Source organism: Saccostrea echinata, unplaced genomic scaffold, assembly GCF_033153115.1.
Source record: "Saccostrea echinata isolate AGI-Se365-2 ecotype Australia unplaced genomic scaffold, CSIRO_AGI_Sech_v1 ptg000013l, whole genome shotgun sequence".
Classification (NCBI taxonomy): domain Eukaryota; kingdom Metazoa; phylum Mollusca; class Bivalvia; order Ostreida; family Ostreidae; genus Saccostrea; species Saccostrea echinata.
In genome coordinates this window covers 6,447,589-6,463,035 of record NW_026889762.1, presented here as the reverse complement: position 1 = coordinate 6,463,035, position 15,447 = coordinate 6,447,589, and the positions used below count along the sequence as shown (strand labels likewise).

The 15,447-nt window shown below is 33.3% G+C and overlaps 1 protein-coding gene across 1 annotated transcript in view; it reads left to right on the top strand.

Moving 5' to 3' along the window:
* Positions 1-1,980: 1,980 nt before the first annotated feature.
* LOC133186291 (uncharacterized) overlaps positions 1,981-15,447 on the top strand; it is a 40,563-nt gene continuing 27,096 nt past the window's right edge. Inside the window, exons 1-6 of the mRNA XM_061321513.1 lie at positions 1,981-2,181; positions 3,217-3,324; positions 3,426-3,489; positions 4,096-4,268; positions 12,749-12,790; positions 14,577-15,104. Of these exons, the coding sequence (XP_061177497.1) occupies positions 1,986-2,181; positions 3,217-3,324; positions 3,426-3,489; positions 4,096-4,268; positions 12,749-12,790; positions 14,577-15,104 (1,111 nt within the window). The 5' untranslated portion in view covers positions 1,981-1,985. The remainder of the gene's footprint in view (positions 2,182-3,216; positions 3,325-3,425; positions 3,490-4,095; positions 4,269-12,748; positions 12,791-14,576; positions 15,105-15,447) is intronic.

Sequence of the window (15,447 nt, the reverse complement as noted above, 5' to 3'; positions counted from 1 at the left end):
TTGAGATAGCGATGATAGCTATAAGCGATTGCGAGATTGTAAAACGGATTTTTAACAACATATTTGGAGAAACTTTGGCAATTTTAGTCTCTATCAAAACGGTTTAGTTACTATCTCTATCTTATGACAGGCCAGAAATTATTTTTTTACCTACTTTGATATCCTTTCACACTGTGAGAGAATATCACTTTGGTATCCTTTCACACTGTGAGAGAATATCACTTTTATTCAATAAATAAATCACAGTATTTCACTATTGAAAATGTAATAAATTATAATATGTAATTTGGGACGTTGAGGTGAAGAAGAAATAAACTTGACCATGAGGATTGTTCTTCTCATTTGTGCAGATTATTCTTTAAGGATATGGTGATGAAAAAATATATCGCAATGGTGGAATTCATTCACGTAGTCAACAAATTAAATCTAAATTTCATGCTCCTCGTTTGTACCGGATGTTCATTGCATTTAATTGAGAAATGTGCTCCAGGGCACAACATATATTTTTTGCCAAATCCCCCCTACGCAATATTTTAAATTCACTGCATTATACATGTACAAGCTACATGTACTAATGTAACGCTTATTTTTACTCTTACTGGATGCAAATTCATATTTGAGAATAATTATTGTCACCAATCTGGGTCTGAACTCTCCTTATGTAGATGAAATATTACGTGTTTCAGATTTTCTTTCATTTATCTATCATCACTGTGGTCAGATTTTACTTACCTTACAGCTGTCTGGTGATTTTTGTTTTAATGGACTGTTATTGTAGAATCAACCAGAAGTCTCTGACGAGACTGTAGCTCTACTGGTTGTACTTATAAAGGAAGATGAAAGTAGCACTTGGACTTGAAACTTTGCAACAGCAATAAATAGAATAACGATCCTTGGTTTAGTCTCTTTTCGTGGCAAGATTTATTGCAATCAGACTAAAACTGTAGGAGGAGTATCCTTTTAAAACAATTTTACAGAAATTTCAATTTAAATATCCATGACATCATTCAGCAAAATCAAAAAACAATAACGACAATTATGCATCTCAGTGTAGTCTACTTGTATGCCAAGTTATACTGAAATCAGACCAAAAAAAATGTAGGAGGAGTAGCGGTTTGAAAGTATTTCAAGAAAATTTCTATTTTTAGTAACCATGGCAACAATGTTCATCGAAATCCAAAACTGGTAAAGAGAATTAGGTATCTTAGTGTAGACTACTTGTGTGTCAAGTTATACTGAAATCAGACCAAAACTGTAGGAGGAGTAGCATTTTGAAGGTATTTCACAGAAATTTCTATTTTTAGTAACCATGGCAACAACGTTCATTGAAATCAAAACCCGATATACAGAATTATGTATCTTAGTGTAGTCTCCTTGTGTGCCAAGTTATACTGAAATCAGATCAAAACTGTAGGAGGAGTAGTGTTTTGAAAGTATTTCCAAGAAATTTCTATTTGTAGTAACCATGGCAACACAGTTCATTGAAATCAAAAACCTATAAACAGAATAATGTATCTTATTATAGTCTACTTGTGTGTCAAGTTATACTGAAATCAGATGAAAACTTTAGGAGGAGTAGCGTTTGAAAAGTTTTTCACAGAAATTTCTATTTTTAGTAACAATGGCAACACCGTTCATTGAAATCAAAAACTGATACACAGAATTATGTATCTTAGTGTAGTCTACTTATATGTGAAGTTATTTTGATATCGAACCAAAACTGTAGGAGGAGTAGCGTTTTGAAAATTTGTATACAGACGGACAGACAGACAGCTAGACAGACAGACGGACGGACGACGGACACCTTACTATCGCATAAGCTCTTCTGGTCTCTGACCAGTAGAGCTAAATATTAACAGCGAGTTCTGTACATTCGGTTTTCCGCTCCCTGCCCTAGTGTAAAACACAAGCAGTTGTGTGTCGGACATATGGTAAAAAGATCCTTGTCTGATTTTTAATAAACATTTTTGACTGCAGATGCCAAAATGTCCTACAAAGGGTTCGGATATGTTGTGGATTCCTGTCCCCTAAGTAAAGAAAATACAACTGAGGCAGCTACGAGATTGAACTGTAGTGTTGATGAACATGGACGTAGTCAGTACGTGTGTGTTCCCAATGAAAACCTAACAGCCATTGTAGAATTCTGTTATACCAAGTCGATTGTTGGACTCTATCAGGATGGTAAAAACATAAAGTTTATAGAGCTTTTGACATAAGAATAGTCGCCCGCGTGGCGCAGTGGTTAGAGCGTTCGCTCTAGAGTCGCGGAGTAAGGAGTTGATCCTTACGTCGCGGGTTCGAATCCCACTGTGGGACGTGGAAACCGGTCCTTCGGATGAGACCGTATAAACGGAGGTCCAGTGTCGCAGTAGGTATTGGCACGAAAAAGATCCCTCATTGCTCAATACCCTGAGTGCCGAGTATAAGTGTAAAGAAGAAGGTACAGTTTTAGCTTTATTGTGCCCTAAAAATTTAATGTTTTCAAAAAGTTTTGAAACTGGCAAAAATATTAGTTGAGTATATGACTGTGATAAATCAAGAAAGAATATGGCCTGAAGGAGTACCATTCTGGAAATATGACGTCATTAATTTAATGCATTCCTCTATTTTAAACAGAAAAAAGCCTCAAAATGACCCATTTGAAGGGTTATTTTCCTTAAGAAAATGTCCACAGCCGTCGCCCACTTTAATTTTCAGATATGTTGTGTAAAATTCTTTGAAAAATCACATATCTCTAAATCTTTGTGGGCGATGCCTGTGGACAATATTATCTGAAAGAAAATTCCATTGAAAATTAGTGTCTTCTGCAACTTTTTAAGAAAATACGGGAAAATGCACAAGTTTATGACGTCACAATTAGCATTTGGAAGGTCATGTGAGAAAAATTATTTGTATGGTCTTTCTGCATGGAATTTCAATGATTCAGAAAGCATGAGTTTTAATTTTTTACATCACTTTCATTTTTAAGAAAAACACAGGGCAAGATTTGTATTGAAACCGTACCTTGTTCTTTGCAGCTCTCCTCCGGCAAATGGTGGCGTCTCCATATGAGTGAAAAATTCTCCAGAGGGACGTTAAACAATAAAAAAAGAGACACCTAAATTACTGAATATAAGTAGAAAATTAAAAGTCTGATGTAAATACGATCCTTTGGGATTAACTTTTTCGTATTGATAAATTTTATATGAACTCAAAGTCATAATTTTGCAAACTCAGGTCATTGTTTGAAAACAATTAGAGATGGATTTTTGGACCAGATCAGCTGTAAAAACTTTACAGAAGGGTGTCCAGCAGAACATTATAGAAGTACAGACCTGTACAAATGTAAGAAACTGATAAAATGGTACAAAAACAAATCAATTCAATATCAATATAATGTTTCGCTCTTAATATATCTTAACTTGATTTTCTTCTTTTTTGCATAGATCCAGCTTGCAGCCATCTTAACACAGAGGACCGATGTTTTCTTGCAGATCCCTCTTGCAATTCGTGAGTTTCTCGATAAAATTTTGTTATAATTCGATTTTGTTAAAAATCAAATGAATCCTATTTCAAATTAAAGATAATTTTATTAATACTCAAAAAATATTTCTTATCTCCCACACTGATAAGGTAAATGGCTATTTTTCTTCTTTTTAAAATTGAAATCTAATTCGGAAACTTGAGTTGTGAAAAATGAAAAAAAAAATTACTCTTGAAATATGTTCCCGGAAACTTTACAGTAGCGAACCTTCATACATTTCTAAAACTTTTCAAAACATTTATCGAACTGTAAAGTCACTGTAACATTAATACTTTTTTCGCAAATTATGTGGACTGGTAATAAAAGCAGTTTTTTAATTAAACATAATTCACTTCATTAGTGTGAGAGACACTTATATTATTGCAAAGATGTTTGAATTGTTGGTAGAAGAATAATGAATTTCATCCAAATCCTCTACAAATTCAGAATATATACCTTCATGTAAAAATTAGTTATTTGATTTTTAACTCTTATTCTTTTTTTTTTTCAATATATTTTAACACTTCAAAAACCACAATGATGGGAAAATCGACATCCTTACTGTTGATGTTGAATACGATCACTGGTTACAGTTATTCCAATACTTCTAAAGCTGCTATAGATGATGGATCCGTTAACGTAGGAGTAATCCTTGGTGTCGTCATATCTATCCTGGTACTTATGGGGATTCTGGTGATAGCCTTTTTCTCTTGGAGACGTTGGCAAAAACTAAAGCGTCACAATGTGTACAAGAATTATTCAGAAGGTACATTTGTATTTGATATACATTAACCAATGCAAGTAAAATTGAATTATAATAGCATACCAGGGGTACATGAAATGCTTACACTATGAACAAGTGCAAAAATTGCCTTCTTTGTATTTAATGTACCCATGTGTTTTTCTGTCTTTACGAAATGTGTAGAAGTTTCATAGATCATCGAAAAAAGCAATGTTTCCAGGTTAATTGAGTAATACCCAGAGTATTTTTCTACAACTTGTGTTAAGTTTCATGCAAAAGACTAAAAAACGTTTGTCCACCATATCTTGGTTACTTTCTTATGCATGTACATGTAAATAAACATTCATTTAACAAGGCCCGATCTACTTGATCTGCGCATGCGTTTTACATTGTTACTGCGATATTTCAGACTCTTTAAAGTACCCTTGATTGCTGTCAAAATGAAATACATTTAAATGACGTCAAATTTCGCTATAATATTTCGCTATTCTTGCATACCTGGTAGGTCTGCCTCGTTAAGTTTTTTTTTATTTTAATATTATACATTTTATGCTATCCTGTCCAAAATATGTGCAGAATAATACTGTACATCTCTTCGCCCGTGTAATATATAAATAGTGCACGTTTCTGAGGGTAACAGTTGAAACTGACACCCAAGGAAAACCATTGTCAACCGACGCGTCAGCGGAGGTTGGCAATGGTTTTCTAAGGGGTGTCAATTTCAACTGTTACCCTCAAAAACGTGCACTATTTATTTTATTATACTGAATGTCTTATTGATTTCGGATGTCATAAAAAAAATTCGGAGATCGTCATTAAGTCCACGCTTAGAAAGCTTTCAAACTCCCTGCTTCTATTTTTCTCAATAAGATAGCTTCGAAAAAGATTTACCAACCACTATATTGTTTGTTACTCAAAAAGTCCTTTATCATGTAAAGTTTGCACTCGCAAGGATGTTTCGTCTGTCGTTTGTTGTTTTCAAGTAAGCTACATCGGACGCAAGCTTTTATTGACGTCGTTTATTCGGCTTCTTTCAAACACACAGCCGACGTTTTGAGAATTCTACGGTGAACCGTACGCGCATGATTTGAACGCATGTGACATTTTCGTAATGTTACCCGTTGTCAAGTGTGTTGCTAACGCTGAGGGTAACATTACGGATTATTAAATGCGCCTAAACCAATCAGATTTTAGTATTTAAAATGAAAGTAAAATAAAAGCAAATAATGACCTCCATAGAATAATGACCAGGAGTCATTTTTCGCCGTCGAAAATTATCTCCAAGCCGTAAAAAATGTCATATTTGTAGAGAATGAACCCTTGCCAACTTGAAAGTTGAAAAACTCAAGAATGAAGTCGGAAACCAGACAATGGAATTTTGTGTTTCGTACATATAATGTACATTATAGTATTATTTATCACATATTATAATTTGAGCAAAAAGTCTATTGCAGTATTAATTTTGTATAATTTGCTTTGAAGTGCGAAAATTGGCATTTTCCCATATAATCCTATAGTAAATGTACCTGTATTTGGAGACAATATACAACGAATGTATTCAAATATATTCGAATATTCGATAAAATGTCCTACCAAGTAATTTTTATTGTGTTTCCTGCTTCAAGAAATCCCTCCAGGTGTAATGACTGTAACATCTTGTTTCAGAAATAAAAGTTACCGTGGAATCAACTTGTATAGATCTCACTGAACTAACATTTATCATATGGCGTCACTGACTTGTAAGACATGTGCGATAAGAAACAGAGGGGTGAATCAAACTATTTCTCTTTTTGTAAAGATAAATATGATCATAGATTTTTATTTTAAAGATTTAAGCTTAACAAGTTGTTGAAGTTGTTTCTGCGTCTGTATGGATGTGCCATACCATCTTAAATCATTTTTTTTTCGCAAAAGTTCGTTTCTTGAAGAGAAATTTTATCCAAATTGTTGGCCATTTAATAAATTGAAAAACACATAACTCTGTAGCAACCGCTAATGATAAAACGCCGCTTAATGATAGAAATATCATAAAGGGATGCAATTGCAACGCTTAATGCTATAAATTGTTGCATTATTAGTGTTTCAACGACATGGAGAAATATTTCTTCAGAACTTTTATTTTAAAACACTAAAACCAATTTTATGATTGATTATATGCATAAAATGTATGGTAATCAATTAATTCACAACAAAGCCCCGTAAAACCCTACTACAATTCAATAGGACTATGAAAAGTGCCAGTAAAAAAATATCATGTCCTTTGAGAAAGTTCTTGAATTGAAATCATTGTTGAGAGAAAAGTGTTGTCTAAATCGCAAGTTGAAAGAATTTCAAAAAAGAAAACATTACCCCCCCCCCCCTCCCCCACCACCACTACCCTGTGGCAAAGGTAAAAAATATAATTGGGACCAGTATTTCTCAAAAATTCTCAAAATAGAAGTTTTCAAGGAATGCATATGTCCCCTGCTGTAGCATCACTAAAGATAAAATAAGACTAGGGGTTGCCGGCTATTTACTTGCAATTGTCTGCAAAAAATGCGATAGAATAGCATTTATCATACTATATGACTATTAAGTGTAAATTAGTTCCTCCACCCTCAAACTAAAATGAATAATGAAATCGAAATTATTAGAAATAAATATAACATCTTACTTTATTCAAACGTGCTAAATTAGATTCGTAAGTAAAAAGATTTCAATCAATTTGTCTTTACTGCAATTGTCAGCCTACAACGATCCATTTCTTTATATCTGCTAAGTACTTAGAATTCAGATTTTGTGGTAAATGTATATCATACATTTTAAAAGTGCAATTCTTAAGCTGATCAATATGCTAATTATCGAAGCACTGCCTTTAAAAATTCAAATGACATCGGTTAAATTAGTTTACCGACTGGAGTATTTATGAAAAAAAATATGTCAAAGATTATCTTATAAAAAAACAGTGCACATGCTAAATAGCAGTGACTAGCCTAGCAAATGTAAAAGTGTGCTGTATATCGGCACTATTTTCTATTTTCAGAAATAGGTCAAAGGCCAGGTTCAAATGTCAAGGTCATGATATTTTACAAAATCAAAAGTACCAGCAAAATATCAAAATCAATACCACTTAAAAGCTCTCAAGATATCAGGTCTGATAGACAGCTAGTCAGACAGACGGACAAACGCCCTGTATATCCCTAAGTGTCGCTCTGCTGTGATAGTGACACAAAAATCCGGGGGTTTATTACAATATCTGCAAAATTAATGTAAAATAAGGAAATTAAATTTGAAGTATTAAGGACCCATTCTTCGCTGACGCAAAACTTTTTTTTAAATGACAAAATTATATAATTGTACATTCATGAAGGTGTTACTCTAAGTATTAAACTCCTTTAATTCAACATTATTTATGCCCATTTAAAAGATACGTGTGGTTTGTTTGTTTGTTTGTCTGTGATTGATGAAAAACATACTTGTATCTCAATCTATGATCACGTTCTCTACCCATTGAACTAGCCCGCACCGGAACAGTCACTCTCTGACCGTCACACGTGATTTGTTGCTTGAAATGTACCGGTAACATTAAATATAAATAAAAGTTATTACATCCACAACTATTAATGATTCAGCCCTCCTTAAAATAATTAAATAAAAGATTAATAAATATTACATTTTTGATAAATTCATCGGCTGTTTAAAAGTAAACCGTCTCACTGGTTGACTCTTGATATTTTTTTTAATGTCCACTTAAAAAATATATATATAGAGTATAAAGAGTTGTTTAAAAAATGGGAAAAAAACTACGTTGATTTGTTTTAAGATAGATAAGTCAGCAGCTAAAATGGATAAAGATTCCTCAAAGTAAGGAAACTAGTGTCGTGTTAATTTGTTTTGTCAGTTTCCTTTCCATACCAGCACAAATGATTAATCTGCATATATCTAAGATATTTATCGAAATGTAAAGTTAAACATGCTAGTTTGGTTTGTTTGTTTGACAGTTTTCTGAATGGTAATTAAATTATTTCCATTCAAATTGTATAATATTGAAGAAGACATAAAAACGATTTTTTACAAATATAATTTAAATATTTGGCAATAAAATTTTTAAAAGAAATTGAAATTTCAGAAAAATTGCTAATTTTCAAGATTGCAACAATCTTGATTGATAAAAAAAAAAACAGTGAAAATTAACTAAAAATTAATAAAATACTGTAAATCTGAGGCAGGTGTCAGGGAAAAATTAACTTGCTTAATAAGTTGAACTTCAAATAATTCGTAAACATATCGCAGCCAAGAACTCTTGAATTTTGTCTATTTAATTCTTGATTTACCTACATTCATTTTTTGGTACTTGAGACCACGGTAACTTATTCAATTTTTCTGCACAGGCGTACAATAAGGAGAAAGACATAAAGCAATATTTTTGTCTTGGGCCATACAGAAATTATTTTTTTTTTACCATAAAAGTAATTTTTTAAGGTCCGGAACCTGTAATTTTCTGAAACTTAATACTTTCAGGAATTGAACAAAAGGATGATGTGACATAACTGCTATCTGGGGCCCCTTTTTCTACGACGAATTATATTTAATCTACAACGATTTTGATAGTTTTCAAACATGAGTTAATAAATACAACGCCTTTTGAATAGTTTAAATAGTTCCGACACATTTTTAATTATAAGGATTACTGCATTATCTATGATTTTTCAGACCCTATGACAGCAAAATTCGGCCTGGTTTGTGACAATATGTTCTTTTATGAAAAGAGAATAGGCGGGTCATAGTACAATAGAGGGATATGCATGTCCGAGGAATCTACCTTATATGGCTATTGTAATTATTTCGCACATAGTCGCTTACTGAGAACAATTGTCCAATCCGATGACAGAACGACAAAACATGCTGACTTACTACATGTTTACATTTTATCACAGGCACGTGGTTTAGGTCAATTTACACAATATCTCTACTACATTTCAAACTTTTAATGGTCAGCCAAGACTAGTTATACAACGCATGGAACCTCAGTGTTTACCGTTTTTGGTCAAGAAATGCACATGAAACTTCTATTCACTGATTCTCGGGAATACGTATAGACCTAGCGAATTGCCCACCAAACGCTTTACAAACTTTGAACTATGTATACTTATAAATCAATTGTTTGTTAATGTGAGCTGGGAAATTGTAGATCCGTGTCTATTTTGTGACTCAAATGCATAAAAAATTGTTTATCGGAAAGCAGGTAAAAAAACAACATTTTTTCCAAGCATGAAATATCCTTAGTATTTTTGTGGTACTCACTAGTAATGCAACTCATTTAGCTGATTGGTCAGTTAGAAAGTATCGCCAGTGCCTCGATTTGCATATGAATTTATTCTTACGTCAGAAAAAATAGTTTCGTCGATCAAGTCATAATGGGAAAGGCCAGCTAGATTTTACAATTTTTTAAAAACAACATGTAAGCGCAGTTAGGTACATTTTTCTCCTTTTACATATAGGTAGATTTCAATAAAATACAGTGACCAGCCAAAGGAGAAAAATGTACCTACTTGCGCTCGTATATTTTAAGGGCTTCAAAGAGTGAGGCGGGGCCATAATTCAATGGGAATTGGATGTAAACATGGTACCTCTACTCAAAATAAAGACATATATCTTCCAAATTATGTTTCTTTTTTCGGTTAAAGGAGTATTTTATGAGGGTAAACATGTCAGTGATTAAGTGCACACAAAAATTAGAGTATAATTTATATATTTAATTTTTTGTCAATTTACCGGGGGCCGTATGTCACATCATCCTTTGCACGGGTCATGCAAAAATTTTATGCTTGTCAATTTTCCCTTTTTTGCTTCACGCTATCGTTTTTACTTAGATCGGAATATATAGGTTCAAATTTAAAAAAAAATCATCTTCTCTAAAAGTTTGTGACTTTGTTCCAATTTCTTAATAAAATATGATTGTAAAGTATTTCTGTTATGTTTCTTGAAGATTTTTTTCAAAGATTTTAAAATATATATAAAGTAGTTGAACAGGATCGTCAGAGAAATTTATATTCCATCAGTTGTTTCATTACTGGAAAGGGACAAAGAAATGAAGAATGAGAAAGGAAAAGGAAAGAGGGAAAAGAGAACGTGCAACCGCATCAAATTTTATGATAAACATGATGACTTCAACTTTTCTATCGTCAACTTCCCTTAATTATGTAACAATATATCCATTACTGCATATGGAGTTCATGCCTCCGAGTTGATTCGATACGCAAGGGCATGATCTACGAACAATTTCTATAACGAGGCAAACTATTGACAAAGAAGTTGATGAAACAAGATATCAACAGTCTCGTTTGAAGTCAACATTTCGCAAGTTCTATGGTCGATACAATGACCTTGTCAGCAAATACAATCTATCAATAATTCGAATGCTGACTGACGTTTTTCATACTAATTGTTAGGCCATTTTACACATTTAATTATCTACGGATTTTTCCGTTTTCCTGATCATGTCAAGGGGTGACCGGTCGATAAGCGGTGCTTACTCCTACATGGCACCTGACCCCATCTCTGATGTATTTAGAGGTCTGTGTTTGATCTCCCCCCGATTTGTATTGTATCCATGGACTTTTGAGCTTGATTTCTATTCATTATCCCCATATTAAACGCGCTTGAATGTGTATGTCTGTGAGTGGGTTATTTTGTCCTTGTGCACTAAACGGAAGTGACTTAATTTGCATCGAGTTCGATATCGACTGCTGCCTTGCTCTATTAGATATGTTCTTTTGCGAGGGATGCTCCTCTTTGCGGTATCCTTGTTTATTTTAGTACAAAACCAGAAGAGGGAAGTCTTATGTGCATATTTTTTGTTTGCCTGACCCCAGCGTGGTGACCTTAAGGCACTAGGATCGACCCTGCTCTTTATTCTGTAGCATATTATTAAACATAAATTTTTGTTTGCATGGTATGGCAAATATTAATATGAGGTTAAGAAATTTGGTTTAATAAAAACTTAGTAACTTATCCAGTTTAGACTGAACCTTGCAAGGTCATACAAAAAGTATTTAAGCTGTAAATTTCATTCTGAAAATTCTGTGGAAACACAATAAATATCGCAGGAAATTCATTCGAACTGAAATATATAAGACCCAGAGTATTCGTCATAACACATAAAAAAAAGGGGGGGGGTGCGGACAGTGATTTAATTATCTCACAAGTAAAGGTCTTTTAGAAATGAAATTTGATAGACCAAAAAGAAAAAAATACCAATTCACACAAATTTCAATGTATTTCATGCACTTCCGGACCCCGCTTTTTATTGGGGGGGGGGGGGGGGTCAAATTTTTATCATTATGGGTGCAACTGCAAAACTTAATGCTACATTAGTTTGTATCATTAGCGGTCGATCATGTCGATATTTGCTTGTTTGACTAAGCGTTGGGGCTGCACTGCATTTTTGACGCTCAATGATACAATTCTATCATTAAGTAGTGATTTAGCATTAGCGCTTGAGAATGTCAACTATTAATGCAATAATTTAAGGCATAAAGCGTTGCAATTGCAACGCTTCATGATATTTCTATCATTTAGCGGCGATTTATCATTAGCGGTTGCTACAAGGCCACCTTTACCTTCTTCTCAAGGGGTAAATGAAATATGCAGGGTATGGGGTAACTTGCGGTGTCTTAAATGTAGAAGGACTTGCACACTATGGATTCTCCTTAGATTCATAAATATTTTAAGGCTTGAATAAAAAAAAATCTGTATTCTACGATTAATTTAATTAATTCTAAATAAATTGAAATAAGTTCCACATGTAACAAGGCAAAGAACACGTTGTAGCAAAACTATTGTTCATATTAAAAGAAATGAATGCAATAAATGATATCCAAAGAAAATATTTGTCAATTTTTTTTAACCCGTCTCTCAACGATTCTGTCATCAATTGTTTTGAATCACTCTTAGGGGAATATCAGTGTTTAGCCTATGATAATATGAGAAATCGCAGTAATTATGCTCCTCAAGATTTATTTCACAGTATTATTAATACCATTTATGATGCTTACATTTACACCTTAGATGTTTTACAGTTAGAGGAATGTTAGTTTGACTCTTCACAAAATAAAATCAGAATACAAAATTGTATTGATAGTAAACAGTTTTGATTTTGTTTAGCATAAACCGACCTAGCGTAAAATATTCTTTGTACGTATTTGACTTTAGCATATCTCAAACCCAACCGAAACCCATAAAAGAGACTCATATTTCACTCTCTTTGTATTTGCTTTCCCTTACAGGGTTTTCCCGGGATTATCTGGCTATAAAGGGGTGCTCTGACTATATAGTCATCATTCCTAGAAGGGAAACTATTATATAGCCATTTTTCAGAGGCTTTAAGACTTCCATATAGCCAGGTTTCCTTGGGAAGACGGCTATGGTGTGTTCGTATGTTAAGTATAAGCATTTTAATGTCATGGTTCAAACCTTTAAATTTCAATAAATCTATACTTATTTTGATACTTTTCACTTTGTAGTCTGGATAGGCGATTACAGCGTGTGGAAGACAGAGATATCAGGTGAGCATTCATAAACAGTGAGAACATAAAGAGGGTGTTGCAGAAACTCGCGATTATTCATCTAGAAGGACATTTATTTAAACTGTGTCCCATAATCACATTGTTTAATATTTTTTATTCAATTTTAATTTTTTTAATAATATGCCTCTTTGAAACAAAAATCGGAAATGGCAGTTTTGAGGAAAACTCCTGCCTCTTTATGCGTATATCAAATTTATTCTGTTTCAAGGAGGCAATTTTTCAGAACAATGGGGATTCCCTATTTAAAAACCGGAAAATCTGACATGCATTGTTGTGTGCCTAATTTACACCTCATTTGATTGTATAATATACATCGCTGTATCTGAAAAATCCAACATTGTTTCTGTTACTTAAAATTCTTCTTTTTTATCTGCGACATTTTAGGGAAAATAACAAAAGAACTGCAACACCCACTTTTGAAACCGATTAATTTCTTTGCAATGGTCATAAAACGTGCATGGCTTCAAACCTGTAATTTTCCATCCTTCAGATATATCAAACGCCGATAATTTATATGAGTTTAGTGTTAAAATCCTTAAGTAACAACACATTACGATATCGTTTATCAATTAGAATTAAAAAAAAATCTCACAAAAGATACTGATTAAACGTCAAAGCTAAGTTAGCACTCTTTAGCTGAAAAACTCAAAAACTGACAATATATATGCACGGCTCTAAATGGAAAAGGGGGGGCGGGTCCGGACCCCCTGGTGATTCTCCATCAGAGTTAAAAGGTCCTGTGTAAAAGTAACAAAGAAATTACCTTGACACCCTTGCCGGTAAACACGGACCCCTCTTTAAATGCATGGTTAGAATAGCCATGTATCTGTGGAAGATACTGAGGAAATTGTCTTCTAGTGACACCCCCCCCCCCCCTTCCGCCTCTCACCCTCGACATAGTATTTTTTTCATGTTTGAGGAATTTAATCGATTATACATGTATTTACTTTTTTGGAAGGGGTTTAGTTGAGGGGAGGGAGGTGTCAAAAAATGAACGAAAGTGATATCTGTTAGAGAGTTGACGTGGACCCACTTTGAAAAAAAAAATCTGCACCTGTTAGATAGGGCTTATAAACCCTGCATATGTGTTACAATCTGATGATGATCACGGGCGATGATGTAAGATTTTCATATTTTGTCAGATGGGATGCTATAGAGATGTCAAATAATCAAAATTTCATTTTTATTATTTTGAAATAATATCAAAAACCCATATTTGAATCGGTATACAGATGTCAGTGTATGGAGTCTCGTAATAGATAAACGTGCGAAGAACTGGTCACATATTATGTGGTATCAACTTATTATTCTTAAAAGCTTATTTCTTTATTTTAATATATCGACAGACAACTTTTATTTTTTTCCAAATTGAGAAGGTATAGATGGAACAAATTATGTCGGTGTTAAAATGAACCATATATATATATATATATATATATATATATATATATATATATATATATATATATATATATATATATATATATATATATATATATATATATATGATCTTCTTTCTAAAGTACATGTACTGGTAACAGTTAAATCTGATCTAATTATCAAAGTAGTACTACGTATACTTTCTGAACAAAGGAAGAAAATTATTTCAGACGACTCATATTGAACTAACAATACTATTAGAGCACATGTACAACACAAGGTAAATTAGAAAAAAAAGATACCAAAAATAAAATCTTTACAAATATGAAGATTATTTTTTTGTATGAAAAACAAACGATTATTAATAATCTATTACATTTTGTAGACCAGTTCTTCACACTGACTGATAACGAGGTGTCCATGTTATATTGTTTTCTGTGTTCTGACTCCGGTCCTCCAGACTTCACTCACACAGAGTGGCTGGACATGCTTAATAAGATACGACAGGAAGTGTACGATAAAGAGAATCCTGTAACAAGTGAGGAAGCACAGCAGACTCTGGACAGACTGAAGTCACTTGATTTCCTTTGGGGAGATCAGGACAAGATAACGAAGAACACAAAAGATGAGACAATGTATAGGATAGCATCAATAGACGGTGATATACTATTCTGGTACAGTAGTTATGACACAGCCAGTGTGTACCTGAGATCAAGGAGATACAACAGAAAACCTGGAGAGAAGTGTGTCTGTGGTGCTGGTAACTATGATTCCTTACTGAGTACTGCTTACTCTGATACCTTACTGATTACTGCTTACTCTGATTACTTCCTGATACAGCGTCTACAGATGAACATACTGACTCACGTCACCATGGAGGACACGAGTATATATGATTGGATATACCAGATATGTAAGTGTAACATAAAACTGTTAACCATCCATATATATTTAACAGGATAATTCTTCATCATAAGTATTAGTTATAAATAGAATATTCAACACGTAAGAAATTGAATCTATAAAAACATTTAAAGCATCAGCTAGTTAAAACACGGGCATTAAATATGTTTACGTAATAAAGCAATAAACGGGGCTATGCCCCAGTAAACAAAGAACATACATTTTATGTACATGTATATATACTTTGATATTAACGCATATTTTATATTAGAGCATTATTGTCACATCATTTACGTTCTAAATCGTTTATCTACATGCTTATGTATTTTAATTCAAATCAGAACAATTACTAG